General features: G+C 44.7%; 1 protein-coding gene across 1 annotated transcript in view; it reads right to left on the reverse strand.

Annotated features, from left to right (window-relative positions):
* PDZD7 (PDZ domain containing 7) overlaps window positions 1–14,076 on the reverse strand; it is a 159,432-nt gene that overhangs the window by 97,063 nt on the left and 48,293 nt on the right. The window contains exon 4 of the mRNA XM_068255441.1: window positions 11,829–12,003. Within this exon, the coding sequence (XP_068111542.1) occupies window positions 11,829–12,003 (175 nt within the window). The remainder of the gene's footprint in view (window positions 1–11,828; window positions 12,004–14,076) is intronic.

A 14,076-nucleotide genomic window follows, 5' to 3' on the forward strand; every position in this document is an offset into this window, starting at 1 on the left:
CACTGCATACTGGAATGAGCCTGGATGGTCACACACTGTATACTAGAATGAGCCTGGATGGTCACACACTGTATACTAGAATGAGCCTGGATGGTCACACACTGCATACTAGAATGAGCCTGGATGGTCACACACTGCATACTAGAATGAGCCTGGATGGTCACACACTGCATACTGGAATGAGCCTGGATGGTCACACACTGTATACTAGAATGAGCCTGGATGGTCACACACTGCATACTGGAATGAGCCTTGATGGTCACACACTGCATACTAGAATGAGCCTGGATGGTCACACACTGTATACTAGAATGAGCCTGGATGGTCACACACTGCATACTGGAATGAGCCTGGATGGTCACACACTGTATACTAGAATGAGCCTGGATGGTCACACACTGTATACTAGAATGAGCCTGGATGGTCACACACTGCATACTAGAATGAGCCTGGATGGTCACACACTGCATACTAGAATGAGCCTGGATGGTCACACACTGCATACTGGAATGAGCCTGGATGTTCACACACTGCATACTAGAATGAGCCTGGATGGTCACACACTGTATACTAGAATGAGCCTGGATGGTCACACACTGTATACTAGAATGAGCCTGGATGGTCACACACTGTATACTAGAATGAGCCTGGATGGTCACACACTGCATACTGGAATGAGCCTTGATGGTCACACACTGCATACTAGAATGAGCCTGGATGGTCACACACTGTATACTAGAATGAGCCTGGATGGTCACACACTGCATACTGGAATGAGCCTGGATGGTCACACACTGCATACTGGAATGAGCCTGGATGTAATTTACCATCATTCTTTAGGAGGTTAAAATGTAATGAAAATCACCCATGCTCTCCATTCATTTGGGTAACCATTGCACTTTGAAAAATACCCCTAGTTCTACAGCAGAATTAGTGTTAGATTTGTGTGTGTGTGTGCTTTTTGTTATTATTTCTTAATTTGAATGAAATTGTTTAAAGTATACATCTAACAAGCAAAATAAATAAATACAAAAATCAGATTTACTTACGTGGAGCTTCCTCCAGCCCTTGGAAGCAGCGCCAAACCACCCATCTTCCAAGGAGGGGCATCCCATCTCTCACCTCCAATGGCCACTGAGTGCATCCCCGTACTGTCCGGCGCGCAGGCAGTACTACACTCTGCAGACTAGGGTGACCCACGCACTGAACACAGGAGAGCGGTGTGTGTTCCTGCCTGCTAGCACATATACAGGAAGCTCTCCTGCGATTAGTGCAGGGGTTAGGCTGGTCTGCAGAGTGAAGTACTGCTGTCGTCCGCAGTACTGAACAGAGCGAGGATGTGGACTCTGTGGCTAGGGGAGATGAGGGAGCGGGGGGGGGGGGGGGGAGCTGGCTTCCTAATACTGGAGCACCTATGCCTTGCTACTTATACTGGGGGCGCCTATGCCTGGCTATCTATACTGGGGGACCTATGCCTGGCTACCTCTACTGGGGGCACCTATACTTGGCTACCTATACTACGGTACCTATCTTTTTCTTGGGTCGCACTGCAGCTATACCTCACACATTTGCCTCAGGCAGCAAAGTCTGGACCTGGCCCTGCCTGGAACCCTATGTGTCCCTCGCCGCAGCTCCGCTCTCAGGGGAGGGACACATAGGCTTCCAGGGGCTGGAGAAAGCCCCAGGTAAGTAAATCTGATTTTTTTTTATTTGTCAGATGTATCCTTTAAGGCAGAGGTCACACTTGCTCAAAATGTAAATGTACATAATGCTTCCCAATGCATTGTCACAGTGCAGTGAGAGCAATGTGTGGTTTACCACGTCAGTAAAAAAAAAAAAAAAATACAATATATCAGCACTGCTGCGTTTTTTCGCTCATGCAATTCCCTTTTGCCATTGCCAATAGTCAGCTGCTCTCAGTTGGTGGTCATTTTTTTTGCCGACTTAAGTGTGACCCCTGCCTCAGATTATTTTTTACTTCCCAGAGTATGGTCACACACGACCAAATTAGAGAAAATATTTTTGTTTTCCTACCAGACAATACATTGTGCAGGTAACTTTTTTGTTTCCTCCTTGAGTCTTTCTGAGATGACTGCTATTTGCATCAGAAGAATATGTCTATTTTTTAAGTAATATTCTTGAGTTTCCCACGCATGCATAATAACTTTACATCTTATGTGCCATTGATTAAAAATGACAATGTTTGCATGGCTACTGCTTCATATGCTTTTTGCATCATAAGCGTTTTGCTGCACAATAAGGGCCGGTTCAAACTAGAGATGGCCCGAACCAAACTGCGTTCGCGAACTTCCGCAAACGTTTGCGAACATGCGAACGTTCGCGAACCGCAATAAACTTCAATGGGGAGGCGAACTTTGAAAACTAGAAACATTTATGCTGGCCACAAAAGTGATGGAAAAGATGTTTCAAGGGGTCTAACACCTGGAGGGGGGCATGGCGGAGTGGGATACACTCCAAAAGTCACCGGGAAAAATCAGGATTTGACGCACAGCAGCGTTTTAAGGGCAGAACTCACATTGCATGCTAAATTGGAGGCCTAAAGTGCTTTAAAACATCTTGCATGTGTATACATCAATCAGGGAGTGTAATTAGTGTACTGCTTCTCACTGACAGACCAAACTCACTGTGTAACGCACCGCACACAGCTGTTTGTGTAGTGATGGCCGTGCTGGACTGGTGGGCACCATGACCAGAGTGCAGGCCATGATGGTTTTCAAGCACATATGGTCAGGCTGAGGTAGCTGAATGACAGAACAACAGTGACCGTATCCAGCTGATCGAATTTGGTCTGTCCACAATGAAGCAACAACCTTATTATCTATTTTCTTGGGTCAGGTGTGCCCCCCAACCCCAACACACTCACATAGCCGTCAGTCATTGCTTCATTGTGATACGCAAGCCCCTTCACCGCCGCAAGGTAACAATCACGAAGGGGAATCTACACATGGACATGCCTTTTGTTTTGTTGTTGCAGCTGCAGTGCAGCCAGAAACATTAGGCAGGCATGTACACGCACCAGAAAAATTATTATAACAGCCACTGCTAGCATTAAAAATTCAGGAATCCGTCTGGAGTCCTGGTGAACCCTGTTGGTGGTGGCAGTCAAGCGGCCTGCAGGCAGAGATGCTGTGTGGGGACCAACTTAGTCTTGGGGCAGGCAGCCAGGCATGCAGGCAGAGATGCTGTGTGCGGTGACTGACTTTGGGCGGGCAGTAACCCTCCGGGATCCATGCCTCATTCATTTTGATAAAGGTGAGGTACTGAACACTTTTGTGACCTAGGCGACTTCTCTTCTCAGTGACAATGCCTCCAGCTGCGCTGAAGGTCCTTTCTGACAGACAGGACGCTTGAGGCAGGGCAAGACAGAAGTTGGATGGAAATTGTGACAGCTCTGGCCACAGGTCAATCCTGCGCACCCAGTAGTCCAAGGGTTCATCGCTGCTCACAGTGTCTACATCCACACTTAAGGCCAGGTAGTCGGCTACCTGCCAGTCGAGGCGTTGGTGGAGAATGGATCCGGAAGCACTAAGGCGAGGCGTTGGACTAAAGAATGTCCGCATGTCCGACATCACGGTGAGATCGCTAGAGCGTCCTGTCCTTGCCTGCGTGGACATGGGAGAAGGTTTACTGGCAGTGGTACCTTTATTCCGTTGTGCTGTGACTTCATCCTTAAACGCACTGCATAGCATAGTTGCCAGCTTGTTCTGCATGTGCTGCATCCTTTCTGCCTTCAGGGGAATTGGTAACATGTCCGCCACTTTGTGCCTATACCGAAGGTCTAGTAGCGTGGCCACCCAGTACAGCTCATTCCCCTTGACTTTTTTTCCCCTCTTGAAGGTGTCCCTCAACAGGCTGGACAGCATGAAAGACGCCATCTGCACAGTTGGATCCAGACGTACTATCCAACTTCTCTTGCTCTACCTCAGTGATGTCAGGTAAGTTCTCCTCCTCCCCCCAGCCACGAACAATACCACGGGAGCGTTGAGCAGCACAAGCCCCCTGCAACGCCTGCTGCGGTTGTTCTTCTGCTGCCTCCTTCTCCTCCTCAAAAAAACAAAAAAAAAAACACCTTCCTCATCATCTGACTCCTCTTCCCAATCCCCACACAACTCTTCCTCCTCCTCCTCCCCTGTGCTGCCGCAGGTGTTAAGGAAACATTGATTCTAATGAGAATTGATCCCACAATGCTTCCTCCTGTAACTGTTCCAATTCACGCTCATCCACAGCTTGATCCACCACTCTACGCACGGCACGAAGAAGGCATACGGGATCAAGTCGCTGATGGCGCCTTCACTGCGACTCACCATGTTTATCACCGCCTGCAAGCATTTCGCATGAGTGTCCAGTACTTCGGCCAGAACATCCCCATCTCCCAAGACTGTGTCCTTTGCCTGTAGTTGTAGAGATACTGTTGACGGCTTTCTCCTGTTGTACCAGGCGGCCGAACATCAGGAGGGTCGAATTCCAGCGAGTCGGGCTATAGCAAATCAAGCGCCTCACCGCCAAGTGTGTCATGGCCGTGTAAGGCCGCCACACAACTTCCTGGCCTGCTTTAGGATGTCCTGTAAGCCTGTGTACTTAGACACAAATCTCTGGATTATGAAATTGAGCACATGTGCCATGCAGGGTACATGTGTCAACTTTCCCAAATTCAAAGCCGAAATGAGATTGCTGCCGTTGTCACACACCAAGTTGCCAGTTGGTGCGGGGTCAGCCACTGATCCACTTGTTAAGAGCAGCCAGGAGAACTGCTCCAGTGTTACTCTCTGCTTTGAGGCAAGACATGTCTAAGATGGCGTGACACCATCGTACCTGGCATGCAGCATAGGCCCTGGGGAGCTGGGGCTGTGTAGCTAGAGAGGAGATCGCAGCACCAGTAGAGTTGCGCTGCCACTCAGCCAAGGAGGAGGAGGACGACGACAGAAGAGAATGTAGCAGGAGGAGAAGGAGAGGAGGTGGCAGCATCCCTGCCTGCAAGCCGTGGAGGTGTCACAAGTTGGTCTGCTGCACAGCCACGTACTCCCTGCTTGCAATCGGTCACCAGGTTGACCCAATGGGCTGTGTAAGTAGAGTTGAGCCGAAATTTTCGTAATTTCGCATTACTATAATTACGCATGAGAAATTTGCGATTGCGATGCGAAATTACAGTAGCGTAATTGCCATTAAAATCGTAATTGAAAATACCGTAAGCGTAATTTTCAACACGTAATTTCGCGTTTCGTTCATGCCGTAATTTCGCATTAAACGCTACCGTAATTTCGCGTTAAACCGTAACGCTCCGTATAATGTAAAAAAGCCGCCGAATTTAAGGGTTAATAGCAAAGCCCCCTTAAATGCCAAGAGCCTCAAATTTGGAGAATATATTAAGGAGATCAGGAGGAATAAGAGGAAATTTTTTTTTTCAAAAAGACCTTATAGTTTTTGAGAAAATCGATGTTAAAGTTTCAAAGTAAAAATGTATACATTTAAAAACCCGCCGACTTTAACGGTTAATAGCAAAGCCTGCTTAAAGTTTAGGAACACCAAATTCCCAGGGTATATTAAGGGGATCAGTGGGAATAAGAGGAAAAAATTTTTTTTTCAAAAAGACCTTATAGTTTTTGAGAAAATCGATTTTTAAGTTTCAAGGGCAAAAATGTCTTTTAAATGCGGAAAATGTCAGTTTTTTTTGCACAGGTAACAATAGTGTATTATTTTCATAGATTCCCCCAAGTGGGAAGAGTTTTACTTACTTCGTTCTGAGTGTGGGAAATATAAAAAAAAACGACGTGGGGTCCCCCCTCCCAGACCTCTTTAACCCCTTGTCCCCCATGCAGGCTGGGATAGCCAGAATGCTCCGCACCGGCCGCGTGGGGCTCCGCACCCTGACTATACCAGCCCGCATGGTCCATGGATTGGGGGGTCTCTGAAGGGGAGGGGCAGCCAAGCTTTCCCCTCCCCCTCCGAGCCCTTGTCCAATCCAAGGACAAGGGGCTCTTCTCCACCTCCGATGGGCGGTGGAGGTGGAGGCCGCGATTTCCTGGGGGGGGGTTCATGGTGGAATCTGGGAGTCCCCTTTAAAAAGGGGTCCCCCAGATGCCCACCCCCCCTCCCAGGAGAAATGAGTATAGAGGTACTTGTACCCCTTACCCATTTCCTTTAAGAGTTAAAAGTAAATAAACACACAAACACTTAGAAAAAGTATTTTAATTGAACAAAAAACATAACCACGAAAAAAGTCCTTTAATATTCTTAATTAACCATTAATACTTACCTGTCCCTTTAAATAAATGATCCCTCGAAATAGCCTCGGAAATGTTCTATCAGTTACAATGTAACAAAGTTATTACAATGTAACAACTTTGTTACATTGTAACTACGCCGCACCCGACGTCACTCGCCGCTCAGCCGCCGCATACGCGTCTGCGCTGCACAGACCCGACAGAGCTCTGAGCTATATAGCTCAGAGCTCTCTAAGCATCTTTGAATTTGGGCTCCAAGGAGCCCCATTGATCCTTAGCAGACCAATGGGGTTCCTTCTGATTTGGGAGAAAGCGGCTGAAGATGATGCAGCTGAAGGAGGAAGAGGAGAAGGAGGGTGGCTTTGCTTTTGTGTGCTGCTTTTTCTCAGGTGGTCTTCCCATTGCAGTTTGTGCCTTTTCTGCATTTGCCTTCGTAAGGCAGTTGTCCCTACGTGGGTGTTGGCCTTTCCACGGCTCAATATTTGGTGGCAGAGAGTACAGATGGCATTGATCTGATAAAAGATCAGAGCAATGCCACCCTGCTGAGCCACCCTGGGGTGTGGACACTATGGTGGCGTCAGCAGCTGATGTTGAAGGGCATGTTGGCTGGCTGTCCATAAGTGGCGATACATGGCGCCGGACACTGCCACCAGCTGTTTCTGACGACAAGCTCCCCCTGCTTCTTTCAGCAAATCGTCTCCTCCTACTCCTCTCTGACTCCCCCTCTGAACTGTCCCCCTGTTCATCTCCTCTATTGGGAACCCACGTGGCATCCGTATCATCATAATCATCATAATCATCCTCCACAGCTTCGCTTATATCAAACACCTCCAAAACTGCAGCAACAGCAGGTACTTCATCATACTCCTCCTCACACGTTACGTCCATAGTGTTGCCTAACTCAGACATATGAGGTTGTGTAACTTGCTTAGTGCCTTCATCTTGTTGTAACAATAATGGCTGTGAATCAGTAATTTCCCCACCAAATAACTCCAGTGATGTGTCAAATGTAGCGAATGTGGTACTTGGAGTAGCGCTGGTGGCTGCGGAAGATGAGGTGTTCTGTGTTAAATAGTCAACCACGTCCTGACAATCTTGGGAGTTTATGGGACGTGCCTTCTTCTGAGCACTGTACCTTGGGCCAGGGCCGCACAAAATCACTTCAGCACGACCTCGAACAGACCTGCCGGGTGGCCTGCTTCTGGGTCTGCCTCTGCCTGTTTTGTCCATATCGGGGAGGATGAAGTGAAAGGTATGCACTGACTTGACTAATACAATGTGCAGTCACACAGGTGCAGTAAAAGGTATACAGTGACTGGTATTACAATACAATGTGCGGCTGTCACACAGGTGCAGTTAACAGGTATGCACGGACTGGTATACTAAACAGCGTGCGGTCACACAGGTGCAATGAACAGGTATGCAGGGATTGGTATTACAAATGTGCAGCTGTCACACACAGGTACCGTGAACAGGTGCAGTGACTGGTGGTATATTACACTGCTTGCGCTCACGTAGGTGCACTGAACAGGTTACAGGTATGCACTGCAGTGATTGGTATTACAAATGGGCAGCTGTCACACACAGGTACCGTGAACAGGTGCAGTGACTGGGATTACAAATGTGCAGCTGCCTGTCACACACACACACAGGTACCGTGAACAGGTGCAATGACTGGTGGTATTAACAATGCGTGCACTCACGTAGGTAGGTAGGTAGGTGCACTGAACAGTGAACAGGTGCAGTGATTGGGATTACAAATGTGCAGCTGCCGGTCACACACACACACACACACACACACACACACACACACACACACACACACACACACACACACACACACACACACAGGTACTGTGAACAAATGCAATGAATGGTGGTATTAACAATGCGTGCGCTCACGTAGGTAGGTAGGTGCACTGAACAGTGAACAGGTGTAGTGATTGGGATTACAAATGTGCAGCTGCCTGTCACACACACAGGTAGTCACTAAATGTGCTGGGCCTGGCAGTGGCACAGTAGGAATTACCACCTAGGGGCCAAAGGCCAGCTGCGACTGACTGACAGGGCTGTATATAATGCAAATGGGCCACAAAAAAAATAAAAAAATAGATCACAAGAACAAGATTAGCTCTCAGAAGAGCTGTTGCGGGGTGTTTTTTTAGCAATAAGAATCAGCAAGGAGCATCCAACCAGATCCATGGTCGGCTTTGTTCCATAGGCCTCATTCTCAACTTTCCAAATCTCAGAACAAACTACTGGGACAAATTTGTAATGCTGCAAAGGCTCTACTCGCTAAGACTTGGAAATCACTTCCCCCTTCCAGAAGCGAACTTATAAATAGAATTCAAAGTATATATGTGATGGAAAGAATCACTGCAACAATTCGAGAGCCCACTCCCCAATTTGACCTGATATGGGATCCTTGGGCAGCATGGTTGACTTCACAGAATCTCCAGTAACCCCACCCCCTTCCAAATCTGATCGCTTTAAAGCTATTATATTGGTATATGATATTCTGTTTTATCACTGCTGTTGTCACCCTCTGGACAATGTTATTCAAGTTTGTTTACTGCTGTTGTATTCCTGATACTGTTGTTATATGTTCTTTATTCTTTTTGAATAATAAAAAGATAATTGCAAAAAAAGAATCGGCAAGGAGCAAGCTAACAAGCCTACAAGAGCCTAACTAAGCTTTCCCTTTCTCCGCGATCGCGAACCACCGAAGTTCATCGGATCCCGTTCGCTGGCGAACCATTTGGACCATCTCTAGTTCAAACTTGTTTTAAAAACGCATCCGTGGGATATGTTTTTAAAGCTCTGCACAAATGCAGGAAGTGGATTCTATGTTAAAAATAGGACCCGCTTCCACTTGTGCAGAAACACGGATCGCACACGGATCCACGTGGCATAGAAGGAAAACCTAACGGAGAGTCCGGATTTGACACTTTTTTTCTGGACTGGAGGGGAAAACATGTTCAATGCAAGCCTATGAGAATGGACACTGTCCCCTCTCACTAGGCTAGTCGCCGCATCCGTTTCACACATTTCTGCTGCATCCCGTCGCCCAGCAGACCTGGGAAACTTAACAGAGTCTAAATTACTCCTGATCTATCCCGTTCGATCGGGAGCAGATTGGACATTTAGGAAAGAATAGTCAGATCCCGTCAGTCGGACAGGAAATTGCATTATGTGCATGATGCCCTACCATATTAATATACTGTATTATATACAGTGGTGTGAAAAACTATTTGCCCCCTTCCTGATTTCTTATTCTTTTGCATGTTTGTCACACTTAAATGTTTCTGCTCATCAAAAACCGTTAACTATTAGTCAAAGATAACCTAATTGAACACAAAATGCAGTTTTAAATGATGTTTTTTATTATTTAGTGAGAAAAAAACCTACAAGGCCCTGTGTGAAAAAGAAATTGCCCCCTGAGCCTAATAATTGGTTGGGCCACCCTTAGCAGCAATAATTGCAATCAAGCATTTGTGATAACTTGCAACGAGTCTTTTACAGCGCTCTGGAGGAATTTTGTCCCACTCATCTTTGCAGAATTGTTGTAATTCAGCTTTATTTGAGTGTTTTCTAGCATGAACCGCCTTTTTAAGGTCATGCCACAACATCTCAATAGGATTCAGGTCAGGACTTTGACTAGGCCACTCCAAAGTCTTAATTTTGTTTTTCTTCAGCCATTCAGGGCAGCACGGTGGCGTAGTGGTTAGCTCTCTCGCCTTGCAGCGCTGGGTCCCTGGTTCGAATCCCAGCCAGGGCACTATCTGCAAAGAGTTTGTATGTTCTCTCCGTGTCTGCGTGGGTTTCCTCCGGGCACTCCGGTTTCCTCCCACATTCCAAAAACATACAGATAAGTGAATTGGTTCCCTCTAAAAATTGGCCCTAGACTACAGTACTTACACTACATAATATAGACATATGGCAATGGTAGGGATTAGATTGTGAGCTCCTTTGAGGGACAGTTAGTGACAAGATATATATATATACTGTACAGCGCTGCGTAATATGTCGGTGCTATATAAATACTAATAATATTAATATATATATTAATATATTCAGACGTGGATTTGCTGGTGTGTTTTGGGTCATTGTCCTGCTGCAGCACCCAAGATCGCTTCAGCTTGAGTTGACGAACAGATGGCCGGACATTCTCCTTCAGGATTTATTGGTAGGCAGTAGAATTCATGGTTCCATCTATCACAGCAAGCCTTCCAGGCCCTGAAGCAGCAAAACAACCCCAGACCATCACACTACCACCACCATATTTTACTGTTGGTATGATGTTCTTCTGCTGAAATGCTGTGTTACTTCTACGCCAGATGTAACGGGACACGCACCTTCCAAAAAGTTCAACTTTTGTCTTGTCGGTCCACAAGGTATTTTCCCAAAAGTCTTGGCAATCATTGAGATGTTTTTTTAGCAAAATTGAGACGAGCCTTAATGTTCTTTTTGCTTAGAAGTGGTTTGCGCCTTGGATATCTTCCATGCAGGCTGTTTTTGCCCAGTCTCTTTCTTATGGTGGAGTCGTGAACACTGACCTTAATTGAGGCAAGTGAGGCCTGCAGTTCTTTAGATGTTGTCCTGGGGTCTTTTGTGGCCTCTCGGATGAGTTTTCTCTGCGCTCTTGGGGTAATTTTGGTCGGCCGGCCACTCCTGGGAAGGTTCATCACTGTTCCATGTGTTTGCCATTTGTGGATAATGGCTCTCACTGTGGTTTGCTGGAGTCCCAAAGCTTTAGAAATGGCTTTATAACCTTTACCAGACTGATAGATTTCAATTACAGTACTTTTGTTCTCATTTGTTCCTGAATTTCTTTGGATCTTGGCATGATGTCTAGCTTTTGAGGTGCTTTTGGTCTACTACTCTGTGTCAGATAGCTCCTATTTAAGTGATTTCTTGATTGAAGCAGGTGTGGCAGTAATCAGGCCTGGGGGTGACTACAGAAATTGAACTCAGGTGTAATAAACCACCTTTAAGTTATTTTTTAACAAGGGGGGCAATCACTTTTTCGCACAGGGCCATGTAGATTTGGAGTATTTTTTTTCTTACTAAATAATAAAAACCATCATTTAAAACTGCATTTTGTGTTCAATTAGGTTATCTTTGACTAATAGTTAACGGTTTTTGATGAGCAGAAACATTTAAGTGTGACAAACATGCAAAAGAATAAGAAATCAGGAAGGGGGCAAATAGTTTTTCACACCACTGTATGTAGCTGAGGGATACCTTTCAGGAATCCCACCCTTTGAAAATCCTGGGTTTGCCCCTGTAATGCTATGCTATATGAGGACTGGTTGCTAGGTGTAACTTGTGAGCAGCTGTTAAGTAATAATCATGTGTGCTGGGAAGATCCCCAGTGAGGCAGTGAAGTGTATAGGAGCTGCATGTCTCCGGTCAGAGTTCACACAGACCTGAGCCCTGTACTATGCGGAAACCCTATACTGTGTTCCTCTAATGAACCTGACACGCTCTCTTTGGTCCATAGAGGTGACACATTGTGATTTTTGGTTACCTGGAATGGCTGACAATAGCCCAGGGAAGGTGAATGAAGAGGACGGCTCTGCTTACCATGTGGTCTTTTCTCTGGAGAACTTAATCCCTGGCACTTTTCCCATCCGTCTCACCATCATACGTAGACGGTTGTTCCCGGTCAGCACTTTGACTGCACTTCCCATGGTGATGCTCTCTAGACTGATACCATTCACCTCTGCGATCTTATCTCCAACACACAGCCCTGACAGATCTGCATGCAGATAGAAGGAGGTTACATGCGAGGCACAACCGGACTCACTGTCACCTTATTCTCTATTCAAATAACAATACCACAATGCATTTATATCAGCCTTTAAAGTTATTTTATAATAATCTATTTTCATGCTCAAGCTCAATAAAAACAACCTATTTTGTATTTGCAAACTGTCTGCTTTGACCAGTGTTAAATTGGAACACTCAATAAGATGCAAATAATTCTGAGTTGATGCTATTTTTATGCTAACCACTTAAGCCATCGGTCGTTTTCACTTTATGCATCCGAGCAATGTTCACCTCCCAATCATTGGCCTATAACTTTATCACTACTTATCACAATGAACTGATCTATATCTTGTTTTTTCCGCCACCAATTAGGCTTTCTTTGGGTGGTACATTTTGCTAAGAGCTACCTTACTGTAAATGCATTTTAACAGCAAGAATAAGAAAAAAACTGAAAAAAATTCATTATTTCTCAGTTTTCGGCCATTATAGTTTTAAAATAATACATGCCTCCATAATTAAACCCCACGTATTGTATTTGCCCATTTGTCCTGGTTATTTCACCTTTTAAATTATGTCCCTATCACAATGTATGGGGACAATATTTTATTTGGAAATAAAAGAAAATTTTTTCCGTTTTGCATCCATCACTATTTACAAGCTTATATATATATATATATATATATATATATATATATATATATATATATATATATAAAATATTTCATCTTTACATAGATATTTAAAAAGTTTAGACCCTTAGGTAAATATTTATGTGGTTTTTTATTTTTATTGCAATTTTTTTTTCTATTAAACATTTTATGTGGGTATTTTTGGGAGGGTGGGATGTAAATAGTGTTTGATTTGGGGAAATATCCGTATATTTTTTTTTTTACTTTTAGATGTAGTTTTACTTTTTTCTTGAGTTTGTTTACATGACGTCACTCTAAGCGTACAATGTACACTTAGAAGGACATAGGAATCAGAAAAAGCGAAGCTTCCGAGAGAAGCTGTCGCTTTTTCTGCGGTGGAGAGGAATCAGTGATCGGGCACCTTGGCCCAATTCATTGATTCCTGGGCTAACGAATCCGTGGCCAGGAGCGCGTGTGCACGCACGTGATCGGCCGCGGGAGCACACATGTCCTCCTTGACGTACAACTACGTCAAGGAGGACAAAGTGGTTGGACACCTGAATTAAAAGGGATTTGGAGGCTGCCATATTTCCTTTTAAACAATACCAGTTGCATGGCAGTACTGATGATCTTTTAGGCATCAGTAATGTCTGAATCACACACCTAAAACAAGCATGCAGCAAATCTAGTCAGTCTTCAGTCAAACTCCTAAGTTGCATGCATTTTCAGGGTCTATAGTTAAAAGTATTAGAGGCAGAGAATCAGCATGACAGCCAGGCAATTTGCATTAAAAGAAAATACGGAAAATATGGCAGCCTCCATATCCCTCTCAGTTCAGGTGTCCTTTAAACAAATTTCTGCAGCTTGAAACGACCAAATGTTACATTTGATTGGCCCATCTGTGTAAATTAGAATACAATTTTCATTTTGCATGAATTCAGAATTATTTGCATCTAATTTAGCATCAAAGCTTCTTTCAGGAAGCATGGTCTACCCCTCCTACCAGTTATCAAAGGTCAACAGTGTCTTCCCAGGAAGAATCCACCCACTAAACTGATCAGCAAGGCAACTGTTACCTGTGGATTGGCCAATCTTGTAATCAGTTTCTTTAGTTATTGTTCTTACTTAATACCAGACAATAATGAAAATAATGACCAGTGGAAGGGTTTGAAAAATAGTGTAAAACAAAAAAAATAATAAATAAAAAGTTGCTGCTGACTACTTTTCAAGGATGAATACGAAAAATGAATATAAAAAAAGAAAAAAAGAAAAAAGAGGAACACCCAAAAAATTAAATATGTAAAAAACATTTTAAAATGGGAGGTAGTGGTGGACTCACCTCCCAACATGACACAATTGGTCTATTATGAGAAAGCACAAAACTTTTTTTTGCCATAAACTCCACTTTGAAACGTGTTTCTCAGGTTAGTACC

The sequence above is a fragment of the Hyperolius riggenbachi genome, chromosome 10, assembly GCF_040937935.1.
Source record: "Hyperolius riggenbachi isolate aHypRig1 chromosome 10, aHypRig1.pri, whole genome shotgun sequence".
NCBI lineage: Eukaryota > Metazoa > Chordata > Amphibia > Anura > Hyperoliidae > Hyperolius > Hyperolius riggenbachi.